Raw genomic sequence first — 26,070 nt, 5'->3', positions numbered from 1 at the left:
ATGGCGGCATGGCAAGATTACCCCCGAGGCGGAAGGCGGGTAGAGGAATATCCCGAGAATGTACTGTAGCAGTTAAGGGGTACTATTGTAAGCCCTGTAAAAGCGGTAGTTGAACCTTATAAATAGGGAACACTTGTAACAGTAAAGGGGGTGATGCATTAATGAAACCCTAGCTTTCCGTGCCCTTTCCCTTACACGCCCAGTGGTCGTTCCTATTATCTGAGCCTCCGCCTGAGAGCAGCCATACGCGGGCGAAGGCCCCTAATCACCTGTCTGAGACCGCCAGTTTCAACAGAACCTATGTGGGCATGAAGGCCGCAAGAGTCTGTGGAGCTGGCCCAAGAATGCCGTGGCCGCCCCAGGTTAGGTGCTTCAACTACTGGGGAGGCAGAGGACCAGAGGTAGAAGGAGTGGTCGACATTAAAGAGCAGAGAAGACGGATGGGGAGAGCAGGGAGTACGCGCGAGTAGATTGCACACGTGGAGCAAAGGAAGGAGGGAAGCGAATGTGGGAGCGTGGGGAAGTGGGACGCGAGCAGAGCAAAGGATGCGCGTGGCTCATGGGGGATGCGTGGTTGGGAAGGAGTCAGCAGCGCGCGATGCAGAAGAGGCATGCGTAGGCCAGCGCACGAGAGAAGGCGAAGAGTGGCTGGGAACGGGTCGCATATAGGATTTGCGCAGCGGAGGGAAGGCGCCACGCGGTTAGGCGCAGTCATGCAGAGGACAGGGAGGGCAAAACGGTGCGCAAGTGTTGCACGTGAAGGAGCGGCCACGTGTGAGGGGAGCTGAAGACGTGCGAGTGGGTCCAGTGGCTAGATGGAGGATGCGCAGGGGATGGAGGAGAGCAGGGGACATGCACACGTGATCCGCACGGTGCGGGTGTGACACAACACTACCGGAAAAACGTCCTTTGCCGAGATCCTATATTTTTGCAGAGAGCAAAAACGCGGGCTCTCGGCAAAGAAAACGTTTGCCGAGAGCGGCTCTCGGCAAACATCGGCTGTCGGCAAGTGACAGGATCGCCGTGGGCCTGCATCTCGGCAAGCAACAGCTCTCGGCGAAGTGGGCCGTTTTGCCGAGAGCCGCGCTCAGCAAAAAATGCCCGTCGGCAAAATGGTCCTTTGCCGTAGGCCGCGCTCTCGGCAAAATAAGGCTCTCGGCAAAACATTGCCACGGGCCCATAGCCGTAACCTGCCCTGACGGCGTCACCGCTTTGCCGAGAGCCCCTCCGTTACTACTCTCGGCAAACCTCTTTGCCGAGAGCCCCTCCCAGGCTCTCGGCAACTGTGGTTTCCATATTTCATGTGTATGTGTTTCTCTTCTCCTAACTCTCTCCAATTAAATAATTTTTTCTTTCATATGCTCCAAACTTTTTTCTCTATAGACATACTACAGGTTGTACTCAATATTAAAATTTTGTGTATTTTTGTAATTATTTGCTATATATAATTAATTAATTGCATTTCTAGGAGTTTTTTTAATCGATTAAAATTTGAACAGCGATTGATTTAAACACGGGAAAAAATTAAGTAGAAAATGATATTCATGCTATTTATGCATTATTGAGGGCAAATAACATCTTGTTGACGTTTTTTCACCTTTTATTTTACGAATCGAAGACCACGAACATATGTCGCCCAACGATTTAAAAATTCTTAACAAAGGAAACAAAGTCGAAAAATTGTGATATTTGCAATGAAGTCATGGTATCACACTTGGAGACTGTGATAAAAAATTGAAAATGTTTCGCACAAGTGGTTGCGTATGATTCTTATAATCTGAGACATCTCCGAATAAGTTTCATAAAGTTGAGGAGTCATTAGGATTTTCAAACAATGTCACGGTCGAATTAGTTTTGGAGTTCCAAACTTTTTGTATAGCCATTAGAGAGCATAAGTTGTAACACCGCAAAATTTCGTATTTTTCCGGAGCCGTTTGCTGTTTATTAATTTTTTTTGGATTTGATTTGGATTTGATTTGCCGAGAGCTTCAGGGGATTGCTCTCGGCAAAGACTCTTTGCCGAGAGCAACTAGTCCCGCTCTCGGCGCAGATTTCTTTTTTTTTACCTGGCCTGGATCAATTGTTTGCCGAGAGCTGGCTCTCGGCGAAGAGGTTTGCCGAGAACTACTCTCGGCAAATAATAATTTTTATTTTTTTTTCTATTTTTTTTGTGCAGTTAGCTAGTTAAAAAATTCGAACCGAATTTGAAAAAAAAATAACTTTACCGAGAGCCGGATCTGGGGGCTCTCGGCAAAGGGGGAAGGTTTGCCGAGAGCCTCCCAGATCTGGCTCTCGGCAAAGTGGCTTCACCACTTAAACGTTTCGGCGCAGCCCCGCAAGCCACGTGAACCGTTTCGGCCGCAGCCCCGCCGCCGCCGCAGCCCGCCACGCCCGGCCGCACGCGCTGCCGCCGCCGCTCCGCCCGAGCCAGCCCGCCCCATCCTGCTCCGTGCCTCCGTCACGCCAGGAGTCAAGGTCGCCGCCGCCGCCGCCGCACGCCAGGCGCTCGCGTCTTCGTCGTACCCTTCGTCAGGTCTTCGTCGGCCACCAAACAGGTATGCCCACCCAAAGTTATTAGGACCGGACCGGAGATTGAACCGGCGAGGCCATCGGTTCACTGGTTCACTGGTCCAACCGTTTAGAACCGGTTGAACCGCCGGTTCAATTGTTTTGGACCGGACAAATTGAACCGGCCACAGTTACTTTGAACCGGTACATATATATATATATATATATATATATATATATATATATATATATATATATATATATATATATATATATTTGCTATAATTAATAATTGACAGATGATAAATAAACAACACAAATTTAATTGCACAAGTTTTTAGATTCAAAACAAAAGTGCATGATAACTGATAAGAAATGCAGCTCATCTGTTACTACTTTAGCCATGTCATGGAAAACTGAGAAATCAATCCTAAATTAATCAAATCTGGAGAAAAGAGATGCCTAATAACTAATATACTCTAATACGAACACGAGCTTCATATATTTATGAATCTTCACATTGACAGATCATAGATGCCTAATAACAACCCTAAAGAGGCATTTGGAGCCAATTTCCAATAATACCCCTAACTAGATAAAGTCGTCCTGAGTGCATAGAGGGGTAATTTTGAAAAAACTCAAAAACTCACCGGTTCGTAAGGAACCGGCCGGTTCACCGGTTCCGTAAAAAACCGGCCGGTTCAACCGGTTTTTAGCGGTTCGATTGCACGGACGGTCTTTTAAGTGAACCGGACCGGTCTAGGCTCTGGTTCGGTCTTTTAGCGGTCGAACCGCCGGTCCGGTCCGGTCCTAATAACTAGGTGCCCACCCCTTTCTCTTCCCTTTATGCTTTGTGAATTTGTATTCGGATCGAATCTAATTTCATTTCAGCATGCGGTTCTTCATCCATTGATCTGCTTTGATTTGAATGTCGTATGCTATGTATATAAAATGCAATTAAATTTAAATAACTATCATTATTATTAGAGGTAACTGTGAGGGTAAGATCTTTTGCTGCATGTCGTTTGCTTGACAGTAATGTAGTGTGGTTTTAAGCTCAGACATTTTGTTTATCTCAGATGTTTAAACTCAGATGACAGTTTCTCATATGTTTAAGCTCAGGCGAGAGTTACTAGTAGTTTCTTTTTCTTCCGTACTGATGATTCTTGGCTGCTATGGGCTGGTGATTGATATGGAATGATGAAACAGCTACTGAGCTGGCACCTGTGATGAAAGATCTAAAGAATTTAATTAAAACTTCTTCCTCGTGCACAGTTGCAATGTATCATGTAGTAGTACTTTGTTTTCTTGTCAAATAAACTAAGTTATCTCCGTGAGCAAAAAGAGGCTATCTGGATTATAATGTTAAAAATAGAAATATCCGAATTTGTATTTCTTAAAAGGAGAATTCCTGCATTTACTAAATTACTGTGCATCCTAAATCCATTTGTCACATTGTTTGCTATAGACAAGCAAAGTGTCTGAAAATTATTTGCTGGTTGAAATGATGAGAAGGCAAAATAGGATTAACAGGGAATGTATTGCTTGTGAATTCAAACATGTACTGTTCCACGAGAAGCGAACTTGATTGAAATGATGCACAAACATATTTGCCAATTCCCTTTGTGCCACCAGATATGGCAGTGGAAATTGTGTAAGCTTTCTGGTCGAAGTCATACAATTTTCTAAGCTTGATAGTGTTTCTGAATGCTGAGAACGAAAAAATGATGGAACTGAATGAGATGGGAAAGATAAGTTTCTTATCAGCTTGATAGTAGTAGTTGTAGTAGTTAGAGTAGTAGTAGTTGATAATTAAGCTGCATGTGGTTCCTTGATATATATGTGGTTGTCGGCCATCGTGCCGTGGTTTTCTTTCAGGTTTGGAAACCTCACCGTTCAGGGAAGATGCTGCCGAATTTTTGAGTTGACGTTATTTTGCTTCTTTCTTTCTTTTTGCAGGAGCCGAGTCGGAGTACCCTGGTGTCCCCAGGTCTGCCTGCACCGCGTCGCCTCGCCACTGCACCGACCCTCCACGGCCCCGCTAGCCTGACTTCACCGCCACCTAAGGTATAACCACTCTTTCTTTGTCCTGGTCATAGTGATGATGAACATTTCGACATGGCTGATAGTGATGATGAGAGCTATGATCCAGCTAATCCCGATGGGGATGATTATTTCTAATACATGTAATATTATGTTATTTTTTAATTATGCTTTATTTATTTTGCATCTCTTTATAATAATGTCTTGCTTATGATCCATCTAATCCGATCTTATTATTTATGTCTTGTAGGTGATTGTGCAAAGATGGCGGGCCGTAGAGCTTTGCGGGCGGTCAGATCGCTTTACGACACGGGGGGCAGTACACCAGGGCCCTCAGGTGAAGCTGGGGGGTCGGCACCACCTCAAGGGAGGAGGAGGAGGGTGGCCGGGAGGAGGCCTAGGGCGCCACCGCCTCAGCCTGCAGCAGCAGCAGCACCAGAGCCCGAGGAGGAGCGGGAGGAAGAGCAGGTGGACGAGCAGGCTCAGCAGGGAGAGGACGAGCTGGAGGCCGAGCAGGAGGCCGAGCAGCTGGACGAGCAGGAGGAGCGGGAGGACGAGCAGGAGGCCGAGGCAGGAGGTTCCAGTTCCACCGGAACCTCGGGTGTCTACCAACGAGGTCCGGCGAGCCTACCTGAGCGGCCGATACCTGAGGCTCTACGCCCGGTCATTCGACCCGTTGGGCAAAAGTACGTAACTTTTACATTTTTTTCACTCCTACATATGATAGAATCACAATGGAAACTAATAGTTTTTTCTTAATCACTTACGCAGGTCTTGGAAGTTCGTGGTCCCAGGTGCTCACAAAAGGTTGCCCAATGGCATCTTGTGTCTTCTCTGTAGGGAACACTTCCCAGGCTTGGTTCGCTACGCCGAAGCTCTGGAGCCGGCCTACACGTACGAGCACTACGTCGCCGCCCCTGATGCGGAGGATGAGACGGGCCGCACGTACGAAAGCGTGGCGGAGCGGGTTATGTGCGAGTTTTGGGTAAGTCTTCCTCCCACTACTTTGCTCAATGCATTGCATTCGCTAGAGTTTCTTGAACCAGTGTATTGATACATCTTTTCTATATGCAGGACTTCTTCAAATGCGCCGAGGGCTACGAGGCGAGGGCGGCCAAGGCGTCGGCCAAATCTTTTAGATGTCGCATCTCAGACATGCATTACGAGGCGCGGCTCCAGGCCATCATCGATTACTGTGCCGTCTACGAGCATCGGAAGGTAAAGAAAGAAGATGCAAGATTAATGCATCTGACCAAAGAGCAGTACCTAAAGGTAAATATACAACATCAATATTGATTTCTTCTAAGATTGGGTAGGCTTGAATTGTTCTTATATCTGTCAATGTACTTGATGTCGTACAGGTGCCTCCTGGCTGGTGCGCCAATAAAACGCGGGCCTGACAGATGATGGTCGACAGGTGGGTGAGTGGCAATTGGGCGGATAACCACACCGTCCTCCGGGAACGACGTTTGCTGATGCCAGGTGTATCACACCACCAGGGCAACCTTAACATCCACGAATTCGGGGCTAGATGGGTACGTGACTTGGTGTAGCTTCATTTATTCTTTCAGACGTTTATTCCTGCAAGATTTATAATCGTCTTGTTGTTTTCTCACAGTCGGCTGCACATCAAAACCAGCCATGCGGAGAGCTCAAGTCATGGGTTCTGGCCCACAAGGGCAAGGCGACAGACAACATCAACTGGAACCCGGACGACCCAGTTGAGTCGTTCACCAATGAGAGCATCCCTGAGCGCATCAGTCAGTACACCGAGGCGGCAAGGGGAGTCCATGGGGCAGACTGGGATCCGCACACCGCGGACATTGACGGCGACATCGTCATGAGGGTGGGAGGAGGAAAGAAGCATGGGCGGTACCTCATCGGCAACAGCACGCTCGACCCGCACACCACTCCCACTCTCTCACAGGCCCGGACAAGCAGCACGAGCGGTAGCGTGCCCATACGCCCAAGGCAGGACACTTCGACGCATCGTGTGGCAGCACTACAAGTTACTTTTGTTTTATTCGTCGTTCATTGGTTTTACATTCCTCGAAATTGCTTGTAACAATGTGGTGAAAAATTATAGGCCTAGGTGCATGCGCTCGAGGAGCATAAGGCTAGGGTGGAGGAAGAGCGACAGAGGGAGCGGGAGGCCGAGCGACAGAGGTGGGAGGCCGAGCGGGCGAGGTTTGACGCCTTGGCTCAGTACGTGGCAAGTCTTGGCGTCACGATGGGTCGTCCAGCGCCACTAGAGCTGTTCGCTCCTCCACCGCCTTACCCATACCCACCTTACTCATACGTGAGTTCAACTTCTCTAACAAAAGCTCTTTACTGTGCATGTCGGCTATCGTGCCGTTGATATGTGATGGGAGGCCTTCGTGCCGTTGATATATATGTGTGCCGGCCATCGTGCCGTTGATATGTGGTGGGCGGCCATCATGCCGTTGGTTTTCTTGTAGGTTTTGGAAACCCCACCGTGCAGGGGAGGTGCTGCCGAAATTTTGATGTGTCTAGGCTTAGATTACAATTTTATACCTAGTTCTGCAAATTTTGACTTGTCTACGCTTAGATTACAATTATATGCCTTAGTATTACTATAATTACTAATTTTTCTTCTCCTTTGTGCAGAATCAATCGGCGGGTTCGAATGATGTGCCTGAGCAGCCGTCGTCGGGAGGGTCGTGGCACCAACCGTATCCACAACTTCCACCGCATCAGCAGCCACCAGGAGGGTCGGGGTACTAGCCGTATCCACACCGTCCGCCGCAGCAGCAGCCGCCGTCGGGAGGGTGGGAGCCTTGGGAGTGAGCCTGTTGTTCTTCATCATGTATTAGCACTTTGTGACATGAACTTGTGTGAGATGAACTTAGCACTTTGAGATGGACATGTGTTGTTGGATTTGAGATGTTTAGATGGATTATAATGTGAGACATGTGATGTGGATGACATATTTGTGATATATGTGATGTGGATGATGTGTTATATTTGTGAAATATGTGTCGTTGAAGCTGGAAATATAAACAAAAATAAAAAAAAGCTCTCTGGACTCTTTGCTGAGAGCCTGGCTCTCGGCAAATCTGCCTCTTTGCCGAGAGCCTGGCTCTCGGCAAACCTGGCTCTCGGCAAATCTTCCTCTTTGCCGAGAGCTTGGTGGTCGGCTCTCGGCAAACCTATTTTTTTTTTTGAAAACCACCTCGGCCGCAAATTTTTTTTACAATTCTTTGCCGACAGTCGCTCTCGGCAAAGAAGTTCTTTGCCGACGGTCGCTCTCGACAAAGAAGCTGTGACACCGTTACCCATCGTCTGGCCGTTACTAGGGCGCGCCAGTTTGCCGAGAGCTAGAGTTTGCCGAGAGCCTTGCCATTACTCTCGGTAAATGTTTTGCCGAGAGGGGCTCTCGGTAAAGAATCCTTTGCCGGTAGATGTTTTGCCGATGGCTCTTTGTCGAGAGCTGCTCTCGGCAAATAGTTTGCCGAGCGTCAGATCGTCTTTGCCGAGAGCATTGGGCTCTCGGCAAAGGCCGGGAGTCCGGTAGTGCGAAGGAGGAGCGGACCGGGTCATGCGTGAAGAGGATCTCACGGCATGGGGCGGAGATGCTTGTGAGCGAGCGGAAAGCACGCGGGCACAAAGGGGAGAGAATGTGCGCACCGATACAGCCGTGCAGAGAGTCACACGGGTCGGGGCGGCACGAGGAGAGGGCCGTGCGGAGGAGATGACAACCGTGCGCAGCAGGTGGCTGCGCGCAAGGAAATAGAGGAAGATCAGTGTTGGCGCGGTCGAGGAACGACGGCACAGGAGAGTAGAGATCGTAGACGACATCGCGAGGTGAGGTGGATGCGCGACTGTGGAATCAGCGGCACGGGAGAGAGGTTAGAGTAGAGGACACATAGCCGGGGTCGTCGGCGCGGTGGAGGTGAGGGATCGGAGAAGAGGCAGAAAGAGAACCTAGGCGGCTGATACCATGTAGAAAGATAGAAGGAGATAGTAGAACACCTGACACCCATTAGGGAGGGGTAAATTTTCTTATATATAGCGACAAGGCCATCAGTACATTTACAATTAGACTCCTAGATATATACATATCTAACAATGAGGCCTATTTTAGGATCAGGTACTACTTAAGTTGGCCTGATACTCTTGTTTTGTGTTTTTATTACTATGTTTCATGTATCATTGGGTCTGTTTGGAACAACTTATAAGCTAACTATGGCTAAAATAAAAGGTGAAACTAGCCAAATGACATGTTTATTTTGACACCCCTTTCATTCCCTGTATTTACATTTATGTAGCTTTTTAGGAATAAGCCGCGCTTATCCCCACAACTTACGAAACATGGTCATTATACCAGGTGTAGGGTGATTAGGTTAGTCCCAATGCTAGAAACTACATGTAGTTTCTATACCTATTAATTATCATAGACACTACATATAGAAATCATGATCCTAATGGATAGTTTCTACAGAACAGTTTTTTATCCAATCACATATATTCTCTCTCCATTCTCTACCAATCACATCCCTTAGTGTCTTGGTTCTCATATAGACATAGTTTCTAACTTAGACCTAGTTTCTATGATTTTTGCTCTCTCCAATAACTACATTGCCACATCAGCAAAACGCTTAGGTGGTAGTATAATTAATGTCCTTAGAAACTATGGTAGTTTCTGTATTAGGAGTGCCCTTACAAGCTTATGTGGATTACCAAGCACCTTTTTTTATGGCCACGTATATCGACTCATTGCAGAGGCTGAAACTATGTTTTACTCCATCTGTTTCTAAATAAATTAATTTCTATAATCCGTACAAGTCAAACAATCTTAGGTTTGACTGACTTTATAGAGAACAGTAACAACATAAAGACATAAAATAAATATATTATAAAAATATATTTTATAATATGTTTAACGATATTAATATAATATATCTAATGATACTAATTTAATATTATAAATCTCGACAGACTTTTCTATAAATTTGGTCAAAACTTAAAAGTTTAACTTAAGACAACTTTAGTAATTTATTTATTCACGGACAGGGAGCACGGGGAAAGGGTTTCCCTTATCTGAAAAACAGGCGATTGATAGAGGATTGCGTCAATGAACAATTAGGCTCCTAATAATTAAGTGATTAATTAAGCTGAAAAGGAAATTTGGAAACTACTTTTGGCGCTGGTTGCACGCGTAGAGGCCAGACGACACGAGAGTGACGACGAGAGCAAGAACAAGCAGGCGCTCCCTTGCACAGAGTGCACAACAAAGATAAATGATGCCACACAAGGCGGCCGGAGGCCCCAAGAAAGTGCGAGCGAAAACGAGAGGGCCGGCCATGTCCGACTCGTCGTCACCTCCGCCGGCGCAGGAGTTATTGCGGCCGACTGACCGGTCCTCGTCCTCGGACGACGATGTTGACGACGACCTCGTCATCGAAATCCACCACCAAACCTACGGCGGGGCGGAAGGGCAGCGTCGTCGTGGTCGTGGTCCCATCATCATATCCATGCCACCGGCCCCCGCGTTGTTCGCGCCCTGGGTCGTCCTCGGCGGCAGCGGCGGCGGCGCCGGCGGAGTCCATCGAGGCTCTGCCCACGGTGGAGGTGTCGGAGCCCGGCGCGGTCTGCGCCATCTGCAAGGAGGACCTCCCCCTCGCGGCCGCCGCGCGGAGGCTCCCGTGCGGCCACCTCTACCACTCCTCCTGCATCGTGCCGTGGCTGGAGGTGCACAACTCCTGCCCCATCTGCCGCTGCCGCCTCCCCTCCGACCACACTGATCTGCAGCTCCCCGCGCAGGCTGTCAGTAGGGAAGGAGAAGGGACGATTATTGTGCCGTCCGTCTGAGTCTGAATGTCTGATATATTTTTTGCAATCTTCGATGTTCTGTTGTTAGCTGCATAGTACATCTTGTATTTTGTTGGAGAAATAAGTCGTGGTTTAATCATCACCTAGCAAATGCATGCGAGGAAACAATGAAGCGATGTTTGCGTCGACTCAATCTTCTTACTATGGCTATTGACTACTGTCTAAAACTTGCTTTCACGTAATGGAAAAGAAAGTGGGAATTCGCTTCGAACATGCTATTTTTGTTATGAATGGAAATGTTGTTGATGTTTTTTGTCCGCCCTTCACCGCCAGTGTTACATGGGCATGAACCACTGCTTGATCTTCTCCCTCGTCATGGACGAGAGGTTTTCAACACACATATATATACACACACCTAAATTAAAGACACGCGGTGCAGCGCCACCACTTGGCCTCCTGTTCGTCATAACCAAGAACAACTCAATTGAAAGGATTTCATCTTGCTTGATAATCACTCATCATCACAATAACAACTTCACCTTGTCATCTCGGTCTTCGATCTGTTTCATGGAAAATAATGTCAAAAGCTAGCCCTATGTATGTGGTCGGCACAAACGAACAAATGTGCTAGTACACTATGATTTGGAAAATTATGTCTCATTGTTGACTACAATTAAGAATTCAGTGCTCTTGGAACAAGTAATACACTATGGAATAAACCATTAGTGAATTGTTAATACGTCGCCAACAATGTGGACCAACGAGCATTTCTACAAATAGCACCAGTGAAATTTAGAGGAACTTTTGAGCTTACACGAAATGATGCTTAGGAGGGCGAGTGGGTGACGACTGACGACTCTGTGCTGACATGAGTCTGCTTCTGTCATACATGATGAGCAGAATGATTAGCTCTTAATATGTCGCATGTGAATATTTTGAATATCTAGTGTTAGAGTATATTTGGATATTCCTATGTTAGTTCCCCTTCTCCATATACGGTAGATTATGATTGATTTTAGTCCGAGGACACCTGCCTTATCAAGGATAAGCTCCTTGCCCTCTAAGCAATGTACTCTATATATAACCAGCCAAGATGCTCAAGCAATGTACTCTATACACACATCTACATTTTTTTTATAACAACCATCTACATGAAACCAGTTCTAGCTAGTCCTACATCTAGTATGCAGAGTATGCAGATACTGCTGAGATGGATGCAATTATTTGTGGTTCATTTCATATTTGAACTTGGATGCAAAAAAGAACACCCTTATAGACAATGGACTTTTCTGGTCAGAAGTTAAGATGAACAATTCCTGCTTATTCAAACTAGCTCTTAAGGAGAAACACCTCAGATCAATGCCCCAGCGAGCACTTGTTCTTTTGATTCCAAGGGACTAAGAATGACATTTCAGGACAGAACAGTAAAGGTGAAAATAAAGGTCAGGTGAGAACTGAGCAGGCCACTGCTTACTGACCAGGCTTGTTTGTTTTGGGAGAAGGCAATAGCTGGTGAACACAAACGACTTGACTACGACGAAATTAGCCAATCCAAGTGCCAGGAGTGCCATTGACAAGGACTGTACGTAGCATCTAATTAATTGCATACTCATCTCGTAATCGTGCGTGGTAGCTGCCAAGTCAAAGTCCTTCCTGTCCATCTCCATGCGCTACTCCGCTCTTGCCTACGCATGCAGGCAGGCACAGCCGAATTTAATTTATTCTGCCCAAGTTGGTTGTTAATTATGTTGCCATCTCCATATATAAGTACAGCCGATTAGGAGTAACTTTATCGCTTAATCTTCCCTTCATTCTTTCTCCGAAAGCTGCACACACAAGGGATTGAAGGAACCTGAAGTTTACAGAACAAGCTGCAGTTCAGAAACTTCAGATACCAGAATACCAGATCGAGCTGAGCTAGAATGAAATTAGCAGAGATGAAGCACCACCACTACCACCATGACAACTGCAGATGTTTTCCTCAATCTTCAGCTTCTGGTCGCCACTCTCTTGCCTGCGACTGCGACCACCGGTCGGCGATGAAGGAGATCTCCAGGGAGCAGTCTCTGGTGACACAGCTGCGAGCCATCGTCCTCCCTGCGCTGCAGCAGGCGGACGAACGCTACGAGCTTGTTGCCCAGATGTTCCAGAGCATACTGGATTGCTCCAGCAAGACCATGGCCGAGCTGCAGCGTCATCAGTCTGATGATGATGCTCAACCAGATGATGTGCTGGTTGACGACAAGAAGAGAGTGAAGAGGAGTATCTCTGATGACTGCATCAGGAAGGAGGAGGGTGTCAGCGAGGAGGAGGATGTTGTTAAGCAGCGTCATCAGCAACTCAAGAGAGGGTATGCATGCATTTTCCAACATCAATTGATGAGTAAAACTACTGCTTTTTTTTGTTTATAATGCTTCTGTATATGTATTAATTATGTGAGCATGGGATTAAGCTTTCTATTGATTTTGATTCTTTTATTTGCAAACAAATTTAATTTCGAGCAGGAGATTTGTTGAGTCGATGTCACTTGAAACGCCCGTTCCACGCTATGATGGACGTCAGTGGAGGAAATACGGGCAGAAGCACATCAACAAATCAAAACACCCAAGGTATATTTTTCCTTTCTAATTGAAGGGACATCTAGCTCTCCTTGGTGGTGTACTTCTGGGACTCTTTGATTTCTTTCTCTTTTAAAACACACCTGAGGATGTATGAATTAAAGGAGCGACTAGCGCCCGGACGTCCGGACGCGGCCTCTATCCGGACGCTAGCTGCTCCCGCGCCTGCGCCCGACGCACGGCTAGACCCGTGCCCAATGCATGCCCCGTGCCCGACGCACGCCTCGCATGCCCATCCTTGCTCCGGAGGCATCATCGGTCCGGACGGAGCTTCCCGCGCCTGCGCCCAACACACGCAGCATGGAGGCCCGTGTCCCATCCCACCCAATGCACCGTGCCTGCTCCCATCCCGCTCCACATCCTGACCGATCCTCCGCGGCATCCCGTCCTCGCCGTTCTCGTGTACGCGGCCTCCATCTTTGCCACACCAGGGAGGTAGCAAGCTGGACCACCGAGGGCTTAGGCTTCCTCCAAACCTACATCCAGATTAGCTTTTGCGACACTCAGATGAAACAATTACAACATATGTCTGAAACAGATAAAACATTCGAAACATACACTTGCAACATATGCAACATCCAGATAAAACACTTGCAACATACGTCTAAAAACAAATGAAACGATTGAAACATGGTCTTGAAACATGCGTGTATAGCCATAGCAACATATGCAATATCTAGATCTACTTTTGCAACATCTAGATGAAACATTTGCAACATAAGTCTGAAAACATCTGAAACATTTGAAACACACACTTGAAACATACATGTATAGCCATAGAAACAAATGCAACATTGTGATGAAACACTTGAAACAGAAGTCTGAAACATCTGAAACACTTGAAACATGGGCTTGCAACATGTCTGAAAACGCCTAAACACTTGAAAACACAACATCGCCGATGGTCACAGCCTACCTAGTGGGGAACTGCAGTTGTTGAAACATCGGTTTCTAACTAGAGTGAGAAGTGGGCGGAGGCCTTCGTCTTAGGCTAGGGTCTCCGCCTAAGATGGGCGGAGGCCGGCCTCTGCCTAAGACGGGCGGAGGTCCCTGAACGCGGTGCACTCCTGTCAGACAAGATCATCCGTCAGAGGCTCCGGATAGAAGGTCGCTAAACGAGGGATTCAGTAGGCTTTGGCAAAGTGGGAGTAAGAAAGGGGCTAAGGCCTTCGACTTTGGCCGAGGCTTCGGACTCTGGCTTCGGCAGAGGCACTGCCTGAAAGAGAGAATGAGGATCAAATACAGACTCACAAGACTTAGGGTTTCATTCATTCATTCACCAGCCCCCCGGTACAGTTACAAGTGTTTCCTATTTATAGAGCTCAACTACCACTTTGCAGAGTTTACAACAGTGCCCCTCAACTGCTACGGTACATTCCAGGAATATTCCAGCCCTAGTGTCTAACCTCAGGGGTGTTCTCATCACACCGTCTCGTGATGTCTTCACCTTGGGCCTAAGCCGACGCCCACTGGAGGCCCATCAACTGTCCTTACGTATGCCTTGCTGACTTGATTGTCCCACACCTTGGTGGGCCTCCAACGGCTCAGGGAACACCTTCGCCATGATCACTGCACTAGGCATCCGCCGTCCCGAGGGAGCCTCTGCCGTCCCAGGGAGAAACTCATCGTCATCCTTGTACTAGTCCTCTGCCATCTTGGGGAGAGCCTCTGCCATCTCGGGGAGAACCTCCGCCATTATCCTTGCGCTAGGCCTCCGCCGTCTTGGGGAGAGCCTCTGCCATCTCGGGGAGAACCTTCACCATTATCCCTGCGCTAGGCCTCTGCCGTCTTGGGGAGAGCCTCCATTGTTTTGGATAGAGCCTCCGCCGTTTTAGGGACAGTCTCCGCCATTATTCCTTCATCAGGCCTCTTCGAGGGGGAGTTGGCCCATACCCCGTATGGGCTCCCCCAACAGTAGCCCCTCAGCTACTAGGTTATGGACGGTACTACATGACCTAGTAGATGTTCATACAAGAAGATGCACTATACAACCCAGATCTTGGTTGCGAGGATTGCCCTCCGCAACCCGTTCATGCACGCCTTGCTAAAAACTCCATCACAAAAACCCTGTGGGGAAAAAGGGCATGGAGAAAAGAGCACGAGCATGACTCTAACCTATACATGCACTAATTCCTTAGGCTTTTAGCTCTGGGTGCCTTTATCTTCCAGATTTCTTCATCTATGGCCTTCGGCTTCTTCTGCCGCTTCTATAGCATGGTTCATCGGCTTCGCTCAGTGCTCTGGTCTTCATTTCTAGGACCTTCATGATGCGTAGGTCTGTATCCTTCAGGCCTTTGCTTCTGATGTCTTTTTGGCGCGTAGGTGTGTCTCCAAGGCCTGATGTATGGGCCTTCATCTCCATGTCTTCTTGGTGCAGGGGTCTTCAATCGCCTTTGGGTCTTCCGCCTCTGGTGTCACCTCGGCGTGCAGGTCTCCACCTTCGAGGCCTTCCCAGGTCTTCATCTCTGGGGTCTTTGCCTCTAGTGCCTTCATGATGCGCAAGTCTTTGCTTCCAAGGCCTTCGTAGGTGTTCATCTCCGAGGTCTTTACCTCCGAGTCTGGTATCGTCTTGGCGTGCTGGCCTCCATAGGCCTTCAACTTTTCTTCGGGCGGAGGTCTTCATCTCCGATCCTTCTTTGGGCGGAGGTCTTCGACTTTTCTTCGGGCGGAGGTCTTCATCTCCGATCCTTCTTTGGGTGGAGGTCTTTGTCTTTTCTTCAGGCGGAGGTCTTCGTCTCCGATCCTTCTTTGGGTGGAGGTCTTCAAATAAATCTTCGCTCACGAGCGCCAGACAAAAGACCTCACGCTCCTGAGTGGTTGGTCCTCCGGTGCACTCCCCTAGCCCCTCTTGGCTGGCGTTTGTGGCCGAGTTTTTAGCCACGATTAGTGTAGTCGACGTAGTCGTGGTAGTCAAGGTAGAAGGCTGTTGTGAGACCTTCAAATCATTGCTCACGAGCACCAGGCAAAAAGACTTGATGCCCCGGAGAAGCTGGTCCTCCGCGTGCTTCCCTAGCCCCTCTTGGCTAGTCTTGTGACCAGGTCCATAGTGACGCTTGGTGTAGGCGACTTAGTTGTAGTAGTGGAATTAGGTGTTCAGAAGCAAGTTTGCCGATGTAGACGTCGACGAAGGTGTTGTAGAACTTGGTGTCGAAGGTGTCGACGGAGGTTCTTGAGCCATATTGCAAAAGTTGTTTGACAGAGGCGATGTTGTTGTGCATGATGAAGGTGTCGATGAAGCCCCTCATGCCATCGTGTTGGCGGAGGCTAGTTATCATGGTTTTGCCGAAGGTCCTCCTGCCAAGCTGCTTAGCGAAGGCCCTCCTAAGAAAAAGGTGTTTTGGCGGAGGCGATGTTGGTGAAGTTACCGAAGATGGTAGCGGAGCCCCTCATGCCGAAGAGCTTGGCGAAGGCGCTGCCGACATAGACGCCGACGCCGCGTATCGAAGGCCGGAGAAGTCATAAAAATGCAACTGAGTTGATCTCCTGCATTTTTAGGGACTTAGGTTGGGCATTATAGCTTCATCGAATATCGGCTTGCTTTGCAAGTCTTTTGACACCCGGAAAGGCACTAGCTTTCCCACTAGCTACAAAAGATGGTTAGTCATTTATATGATACGTGAAGGTAGCACGAGAGCCTTAGCTTCGTGACCTGGTGCCCATGTTGGTTCAGGACTTCTTCCAGGATTTGATGCATAGAGTCACGACACCCGTGCATTCTCGGCACGACAGCCTTAGCTTCGTGACCTGGTGCTCGTGTTGTTTCGGGACTTCTTCCAAGATTTTGATGCATAGAGTCATGGCGCCCGTGTATTCTCGGCACGACAGCCTTAGCTTCGTGACCTGGTGCCCGTGTTGTTTCGTGACTTCTTCCAGGATTTTGATGCATAGAGTTATGGCGCACGTGTATTCTCGGGACTTCTTCTGGTTGGCCCCGGGCCATGCATTGCAATGTACTTACGCAATATATGTATGCGATGATGAGAATGATAGCATTTGTGCAAAAATATTTAAAAGGTGTAAAGTTATTATGCATCCAGCAAAAATGATGGTAAAGTTTGAATAAAAGATAAGCTCTGCATTATATGAGAGGGTTATAGTTCAGATAGCTTGCGAAGGCTGCCATTTGAGGACCTACACGGGTATGGGTGTAACTAGTATTGAATATATAAGTAATCAGTTCCCTACGAAGGTTAGACAAAATAACATTGGGTTGATGCATATTAATATATTATAAATACTTTAAGGAAGAAATTGAACAACGCCACCTGCAAAAATGAGGGAAAGTGTTAGCGTTAGAGGGCTCAAAGGTTTAGTCACTACCGAAGGTGTAATGCTGATGGAAACCAACTAACTGACGAAGGCCACTGACTGATAGAGTTTGCTCACTGTCGAAGGCCTATGACTGATGTAGGCTGCCTAAAACCAATAATATGTGAAGTCCACTGATTGATGAACGAAGACCATGACTGACGGAGGCTCAAACTGACGAAGGCCAAAGGCTGACGAAGGTTATTGACTGGTGAAGGCCAATACGTGTCGAAGGCTGTGGAGAACCGATGATAAGGTGCACTGACATATAATGAAGACCAATAATCGGCGGAGGTTGTTGGTTGTCGAATACCACTTACTGGAGAAGGCCATTTATAGATGAATATTCACTGACTCATAGAGGATCACTGAGTTTTCTGATAAGTGTTTAATATTCCATGAGAACCACTGACTGACTGATTCAAAGAGTTGTTGGACAGATATGTGACGAAGGCTGATCACTTAACGAGAAGAATTGCCTGATGAGGAGTACTGACTGATTTGTCTTGAGGAGGTGCAAACGCGCATATAACAAATGAAATATATTCTAAGGGGGTTAGCTTGGGAGGATAAGAGATACTTACAGCGCTGGTGACCTGCATGTTATTGAAAAAGAGATTCGACAACAGTTGAAAATTATTTTAAGTTAGCCGGGTCGGGGCCAAGCATGTATAGCCACTCAGGCCATGCTTTCGATGCGGTGAAGGCCACAACAAGTTTTTTGGTCACATTGGTGACAAGTTGTACATGAAGGTTGGTTTACGAAATTTGCCTCGAGAGGCAAAGGTTAGACCAAGAATGTGTAAAAATAAATGTCAAGGGCGAATTTTGTTAGGATTTTAAGCTGATGAAAAGTATTCTCTTATGCTATTTTGATACCTTTGGTGTTGTAGTTCAAGAATTCAAAGTTGCGAAAAGTTAAGCAACTTAGCTGCGTTTGTGTCGGAGGTCAAATCCTTCGTTGCCAACATGTTGGGCCGGCAGCTGCGGATAAAAATCAGTTGGCCCCCTTCACTTCTTGACGTGGTTGGAGTTGTTCCGGAGTTGTGGCGAAGGATGCAGCCTCCGCGCGGGCATGGTTGGTGTGGAGTCTGGGAGCGGAGGTCCGTGGCGGAGGCTTTCCTTTCTACGTTTGTCCAGCCTTCGACCAATGCAGTGTCACGGACCTGGCCTCCGCATATTTTTCGAAAGATCACGGTACCTGCGCACGCATAGATCAAAAAATCTTGCAAGGTTCTTGTTAGCATGTGGGTATACCACCCCGACGGCCGATGAAGTGAGCGACAGATCAGGGCCGGAGTTGTCCGGGGGTCGCGGCGAAGGACGTAGAGCCTCCGCGTGGGCACGGTCGGCGTAGGGCCGCGCCGAAGGATGACCGTCACCATCCCAGCATCAGCCGGTGCCGGTGGAGTGAGCGGCGGGTCGTGGCTGGATCGTAGTCGCCGTGAAGGATGCAGCCTCCGCATGGGCACGGGCACGGTCGGCGCTAGGCTAAAGGATAGTGCTGGGCCTTTGGGTTGGTGAAGATTGCTGGTACAGAAATTGCTGCAGGCTTTGGCACCTTGCAGCTTGCCCGCTCCATGCATGAGCTGGACCCTTGGACGGCTAGCAGCTACATAGTGGTGCCAGGCCTTCGTACACTGGTCCCTGCGTTGCCTGCACGTTGGGCCGGAGGTGTTGTGGATGACAGTCCTGAAGCGGTGTCCGTCGTGCGGTGCTATTTTGTTGTGCAGACGACTTTGACATCAGATGACACGGCGCTAGCCTCTATATATGTGCTTGCGTTCTAGCCGGAGGCCTCGCCGAGGACAACGGTCGTGTGGTGTTGCTGTAGGGCGGCTCGGCGTGTCCAAGGCCCTTCCTTGGCTTTGCTCCGGGACGGGAGAGAGAACACAGATGATTCCTGCATTTGCTCAATCCAAAAAAAAAAAAAAAAGCTTGCGTTCCTGCTGGTTAGCTTAGCACAGAGAAGTAATCTCTCATGCGGAGGTCGAGACTAGTACATGTTTGTTAAGAAAACCGTCGAAGGCTTAAAATTTAACAGCAAAGAAAACTCATAGATGTGCGCGTGTGTCCAGTTGCTGTTAGCGCACGAAGGGGGTGTTGTGAATAAGGATGAAAATGGAACGGAAATATCCTGAACCGAACCGCATCGTTTTCTATATTTAATCCGATCGAATCCGTATTTTCTTGTCCGACTTTACCGTTTTCGCTTTCGCATTTCAGATGTTTCGTATTTCAAATGTAAAAGTAGAAAACGGTTAAGACATTTTTCGACCGTTTTCTACTTTTCTACTTTTAATTTGAAATATTCCGAATTGAAAATTCGGTTTAAACCGAATTTGGCCAACTACACAGGTCATGCAGCCCAATTACAGGTTGTTTACCACGCAACTGCGTTCTTTCTACTGGTGGCCAGCTGCCCTCTCTTATAGACGGCGTCCAGCCTCATCTCTCTTCACCTCACGAGATGGTGCTAAATGTCAGGAAACCAGCAGCATCTACACGAAAGCCCACCTGGGCCATAGCCCATCAAGCTCATCGGTTTAACCCCCACCTGCAAAGTCAATCATTTGATAGTTTTTGCATCAGCCGAATAAATCTTTGTTACTCAAAAGAAAAATCTGAATAAATCTTTAAAATAAAATACTACATCTATTCTAAAAAGATTAATAAAATTATTCTGACTCAGTTCGAGTTCATGTTTCTATAATATGCACTTGTTAATTATTATATGCACTTGAACTTGATCATGTATGCACTTAGTCATGCACTTGGTCTACGGGTCGGTATTCCGTATTGAATTTTTGTATATCGACCGTGTTCGACATAAATTCGTTCGAATTGGTTCGTTTTCGAAATTTTCGATAATTCGTAAGTTCGCGTTCATTTTCGTGTCCGGTTTTACCGTTTTTTCTTTCGTTTTCGTATTTCAAATGTAAAAGTTGAAAACAATTTAGGAGTTTTTCGACCGTTTCCGACCGTTTTCATCCTTAGTTGTGAACTCACCTTGGTGCAATTTTGTGAAAAAAAATAACCGATAACTTACCTCGGCCTTCGTGCGAAGCTTAGTTAGATGGCGGTGGTAACTTGCAACAGGCAGAGCCTTCGTGGGCCAACAGGTAGAGCCTTTGCGGGCGCCGGGTGGTCGCGCGCGGTACACATTGGGCATGTGAATGGGCACCTTGTCACGGGAGTTCTGCATGGCTTGCTGGCCTATGTGTTCGACGTCGGAGGTCGGAGGCCCTGCATTTGCTCAACCAAAAGACTTGTGCACCTGACGGTTACTGTAGCTCCGGAGCTGACGCCAGAGCAATACTTGAGCTTTGGACGTTGCTTGTTGGAGCTTTTCCTAGGAAGCTTGCCTACAACAATTCTGCTGCTTTGCTATCATAGACAAAGGTTAGTGAATCATTGCATATTTTAATGCATCTAGGTGCAACATGACTGTAAGCAGAGTAGGTGTGTGCAGAGTAACGACAAAACAATAATTGCTTGGACGGCCAGATCGGGGTATGTATTCGTGACTTATCTGAACTGCAGTAGGCTGAAGCCTTTGTGCGAGGGCTGTACACCACGAGGCTGTCGAAGGCTATCAGATGGAGGCTAAAGGCCTGGTGCGAAGGCTCGACATCCGGAGGTCTTTCGGGGATTTTTTGAGTTGGCGACCGAACAAATTTCCAACTCTCAATTCAGAGAAAAGTTTTTGATGGTTCCAACTCGTAACTCTCGAAATATTTCGTGCCGAGCACGGTGGGCGCCACTGTTGAAACATCGGTTTCTAACTAGAGTGAGAAGTGGGCGGAGGCCTTCGTCTTAGGTTGGGGTCTCCGCCTAAGATGGGCGGAGGCCGGCCTCTGCCTAAAACGGGCGGAGGTCCCTGAACGCGGCGCATTCCTGTCGGACAAGATCATCCGTCAGAGGCTCCGGGTAGAAGGTCGCTAAACGAGGGATTCAGTAGGCTTTGGCAAAGTGGGAGTAAGAAAGGGGCGGAGGCCTTCGACTTTGGCCGAGGCTCCGGACTCTGGCTTTGGCAGAGGCACTGCCTGAAAGAGAGAATGAGGATCAAATACAGACTCACAAGACTTAGGGTTTCATTCATTCATTCACCAGCCCCCCGGTACAATTACAAGTGTTCCCTATTTATAGGGCTCAACTACCACTTTGCAGAGTTTACAACAGTGCCCCTCAACTGCTACGGTACATTCCAGGAATATTCCAGCCCTAGTGTCTAACCTCAGGGGTGTTCTCATCACACCGTCTCGCGATGTCTTCACCTTGGGCCTAAGCCGACGCCCACTGGAGGCCCATCAACTGTTCTTACGTATGCCTTGCTGACTTGTTCGTCCCGCACCTTGGTGGGCCTCCGACGCCTCGGGGAACACCTTCACCATGATCACTGCACTAGGCATCCGCCGTCCCGGGGGGAGCCTCCGCCGTCCCAGGGAGAAACTCATCGTCATCCTTGTACTAGTCCTCCGCCATCTTGGGGAGAGCCTCTGCCATCTCGGGGAGAACCTCCGCCATTATCGTTGCGCTAGGCCTCCGCCGTCTTGGGGAGAGCCTCTGCCATCTCGGGGAGAACCTCCGCCATTATCCTTGCGCTAGGCCTCCGCCGTTTTGGATAGAGCCTCCACCGTTTTAGGGACAACCTCCGCCATCATTCCTTCATTAGGCCTCTTCGAGGGGGAGTTGGCCCATACCCCGTATGGGCTCCCTCAACAGCAGTGGTACATGCCTCCCCTTCCTGCTGACGGCGTGAGGTGGATGGGGGTGCAGGCTCAGGCCTCCCCTGCCTCTTCTTCTGCGACGGGCGAGGTGGATAAGAGCGTGGGCGGGAGTGAGCAATTGCTCGTGGCGGAGCGTGCGTAGCGGTCTGTCTGGACAGGACGAACGCCTCTGGCGTATTATTATCGATGAATTAACAAGGTTCATCAGAAAGAAAGGAATCAACACAAAATCATATGCATGTGACGAATAATATCAAGACCAGATCTTGACTCTTATTATGCGCTCACTCGTTACTAGAGTTAGCAGCGAATGAAGTTCACATGAAAAAAAAACTAATCACTAAATCATGTGCATGTGCAGAAACCTAATAATACTGCAAATCTATAATAGATCACTAAATCGATTACACATATATGCAGAAACTACTACAGATGCGCCTACAGGCAGGAACAGGGCTGTAAAGCAACAAAGACGGTACAACAGCAAGATGATGACAGCACAGGCACTGATCATCCCGTGATGTTCAGAGTCGTCTACCACGCCCAGCATACTTGCAAGGACAACAATGGCATCAACTCAGGCACCGATGACTCTGAAACAAACAGCCAATCCAGCATATCGACAATTCGTACAGATCCGTATGTCCCTGAGACATCCCTAGATGGCAATAAGCCGCTCGACAAATCTGCAGACTTGATCACAAGGAACAGCATGTATGAGCCATTCGACATGACTGTGTTTGAACCTTTAGATTTGGACAGTTGGGAGTTGGATGCATTCTTAATGTTTGGAGCCTGATAATTCACATATATATATCGATGAAAAGCTAGTGACCAATTGATAAGCTGATATAGTATGAATGAAGACTGGTAATAAACAGAGTATGTACAGCCTTCAACTGTATAGTATGGGTGCAATTCTCAACTTGTAAATGAAAAAAAGAGCCCTTTTTTTTCCCAGAGGACTCAAAAACAGAACCTAGCTTTGGATTTCAACTTGTAGTATTGAGTGTTATCTGGTGATAGAAACAGTCACAGAATCCCCTGTGCTGCTGTGGTCGTTTTGAACTTGAGCAGTCGGGTGGTTGTAATTTCATTGCGAAAGTTATGAAATTCAGATTCGCCCATTATGGAAAAAAACAAACAGAGCCCCTTACTAGAACAAAAGCAGGTCGAAGCATGAATGCACGATTTTCATATGCATGGCATGGTGTCATGTGGATACAGGGACGAAGCTAGGAAAAATTTTAGGAGGGGCTAAATAATGGCAATTAGCAAGAAAAGAGGTTCAGCAAATCTCAGCCCCTCCTACCTATACATCTACAGCTGAAATTTCAGACGGCGGCTCTACGGGGCTTCGCTTGCTCGCGAGCGGTAGGGGGGGCTGGAGCCCCTCTAGCCCCACCGCTGGCTCCGTGCCTGTGTGGATAGAAAAACTAAGAGGAACTCTATGACCCCACTAACTAGGCTGAATGTATATGACTCTTTCTCTCAACAATATAATGTTCCATATAAATCAGCAGGAAAACAATGCTGCATGTTGATTTGTGGTGTCCTATTTTTGTTTTTCCTAATTTGCCAACTTTATTAATTGTAGCTGATCGGGACGTAAACTCATAGTAGTCTTGAGAGTTGGAGGGTGTGAAGAGTATTAAGTTCATGAATTGCAGGTTGAAATTAATCGGCCTTTCTCAACCATAACTGTAAACGGAATAACTGAGAGGCGTCGCCCTGCTAGGAATCAGCTTGGCATTTGGAATGCATGGGATCCCCACCTTCTTATTACTAATAGAGTTGCGTTCTGGATTTCAAATATGTCTGCTATAACTTGCATCAAACTCAATCTCTCTCTCTCTCTCTCTCTCTCTCTATATATATATATATATATATATATATATATATATGTATGGAAAAAAAACTGAATGTAGTACTTATAATGCTTATGTGTATGGATGAAAGTGAACGAAACAATTTTTTTTATTAATTTTATATTGCCTCTTAAATAACAATTGACTCATTGTCTTCTGTACGCACACAGCAGGGCTTCCCCCAACCTAAGTCCAATAGTACAATCACCAGACAAGCATAGTGCTCCGGGCGGCAGTTACGATGGGGTAGAAGACACGGTTGCATCCCCACCATCTCCAAGACGGTCTCCACCGCCGCCGCCACCGCCTCCAAGGCTTTCCCCAACGCCGCCTCGAAGGTCTCCAACGCCTGTTCCCCCACCTCCAAGGCTTCCCCAACGCCGCCTCGAAGGTCTCCAACGCCTATTCCCCCACCTCCAAGGCGTTCCCCAACGCCGCCTCGAAGGTCTCCAACGCCTGTTCCCCCACCTCCAAGGCGTTCCCCAACGCCGCCTCGAAGGTCACCTCCTCCCATGAACTAGGGAAGACGGCTGCAAACAAATAAGCCATCTACCCCGCCGGCGAAGACGACCAAGAAGGCCCCCGTGAAACCAAGGCCAATTCCACAGAAATTGCCTAGTGAAATGAGTAAAGAGGAGTTAGATGATGAGGTTAAAAAAACCGTCGAAGCATTCTTCTCAGGCATAGGGAAGAGGAAGCAGCAGGAGCAGAAGCACTTCCACCTACCTCCAGCTAAACTAAGGCGGATGGTGGAAGCTGAGCAGAAAAAGAGGCGGCAAGCTCGTAAGCCCTCGCCAACATCAGACTTTGACCGCACTCTTAGCATGATAATCAAGAAAGCTGCTAAAGCAGGGAAAACTGTTGCACAACTCGGAGAACAAGAATTGCAATCAGTCCCTCCTCTAGTTATTGCTAATGAATATGGTTCAAACATAGATATGCTAGGTATGATGGAAATACCTGCTGATAAAGAAGTGGATATGACGGAACTTGCTTACTTTTATGCTATGAGAGGTATCGACCTTGGCGATTTCCTCTTCGAAAGTGCGCCGGTAGCGGATGAATGACAGAAATATGAGCATGGCAGGAGTCTATGGAATCCTAAGACCATCAATGAACTGGGTACACAATTGTTCAAGCTAAACACCTTGTACCTCGACGTGTGTCACCGGAAAGAGTTCTATATTTCTGTCAGAATCAAAGACGACCATTGGTTCCGTGGCGATGACGTTATGTACATTGAGTTTGCTGAATTACACCAACTAGTCCACCGGAACTCTCTCGACAAGACTCTCATCAACTGCTATTGTCTGTAAGTGATTCTTTCTACTAATTAATAACAAGTTGCTACGTACGTACATGTCTGTGTTTATTATCCTCACTCTATATATATGATGTAGGTTTGAGATGGGAGAGTGCAAAAAGAGAGGGGGTACTGATATTGGTTTCATTGATCCACATATCGTATTAAAAAACCCCAAACCCCATCCAACATGGAAAGCAGAAACGGAGGCCAATATCAAGATGTTCTTAGAGAAGCAACGTGACAAGAAATGTATACTCTTCCCCTACAACTTCAGGTAAGTGTTCATAATGTCGATGATCGTGTATCCATATATATATGTTCACTGTACCTGTTAGCTAATTAATGAGTGTTAATGGACATGGCAGTGAACACTGGATATTGATAGAACTCGATCCGGAGAAATGTCATCTAGGCATCTGGGACTCGATGAGAAAAGAGCAAAAAGAGTTCCAAGAGATGATAGATATTATTCAGAGGTAATTGCAGTCTCACTAGCAAAACTATTCCAGTCTCTCTGCATGCAAATTAATGGTCCAAATATTTTTTATGTTATTTGGTAGCTGTTGGGAAAAGGTCTGTCAGGAACACCATATGAAACACAAAGTGCCACTGAAAGTAGTGCTATACAAAGTAAGTACTATATACCTACCTTAGTTCAATTTCCCTATGCTCGGTTCTCGTAAAGTGGGTTCTGCTGCAGCCCTAGGGGACCAATCTCTGTGGATACTATGTTTGCGAGTTCATGAGAGTGTGCTTAAAAAGAACTAGTCTAGAGGAAAAAAGGGTAAGTGTACACATATATATATATATTCTTCATACATATATATATATATATATACATACATACATACATACATACTAATATACTTTTTCTTTATCTCATATCTCAAATTGAA

The 26,070-nt window shown here is 47.3% G+C and overlaps 1 protein-coding gene and 1 pseudogene across 1 annotated transcript; both read left to right on the top strand.

Moving 5' to 3' along the window:
- Positions 1-9,812: 9,812 nt before the first annotated feature.
- LOC136507988 (E3 ubiquitin-protein ligase MPSR1-like) lies at positions 9,813-10,456 on the top strand (annotated as a pseudogene).
- A 1,810-nt stretch (positions 10,457-12,266) lies between these two features.
- Positions 12,267-22,799, top strand: LOC136506527 (probable WRKY transcription factor 62). The gene is made up of 3 exons (XM_066501447.1): positions 12,267-12,694; positions 12,849-12,953; positions 22,421-22,799. The coding sequence occupies exons 1-3, from the start codon at positions 12,267-12,269 to the stop codon at positions 22,797-22,799; spliced, it is 912 nt and encodes a 303-aa protein (XP_066357544.1).
- The last annotated feature ends 3,271 nt before the right edge of the window (positions 22,800-26,070 follow it).

This window comes from Miscanthus floridulus, chromosome 15 (genome assembly GCF_019320115.1).
Source record: "Miscanthus floridulus cultivar M001 chromosome 15, ASM1932011v1, whole genome shotgun sequence".
In the NCBI taxonomy this organism is placed as follows: domain Eukaryota; kingdom Viridiplantae; phylum Streptophyta; class Magnoliopsida; order Poales; family Poaceae; genus Miscanthus; species Miscanthus floridulus.
This window is presented reverse-complemented; position numbering and strand designations above follow the sequence as displayed.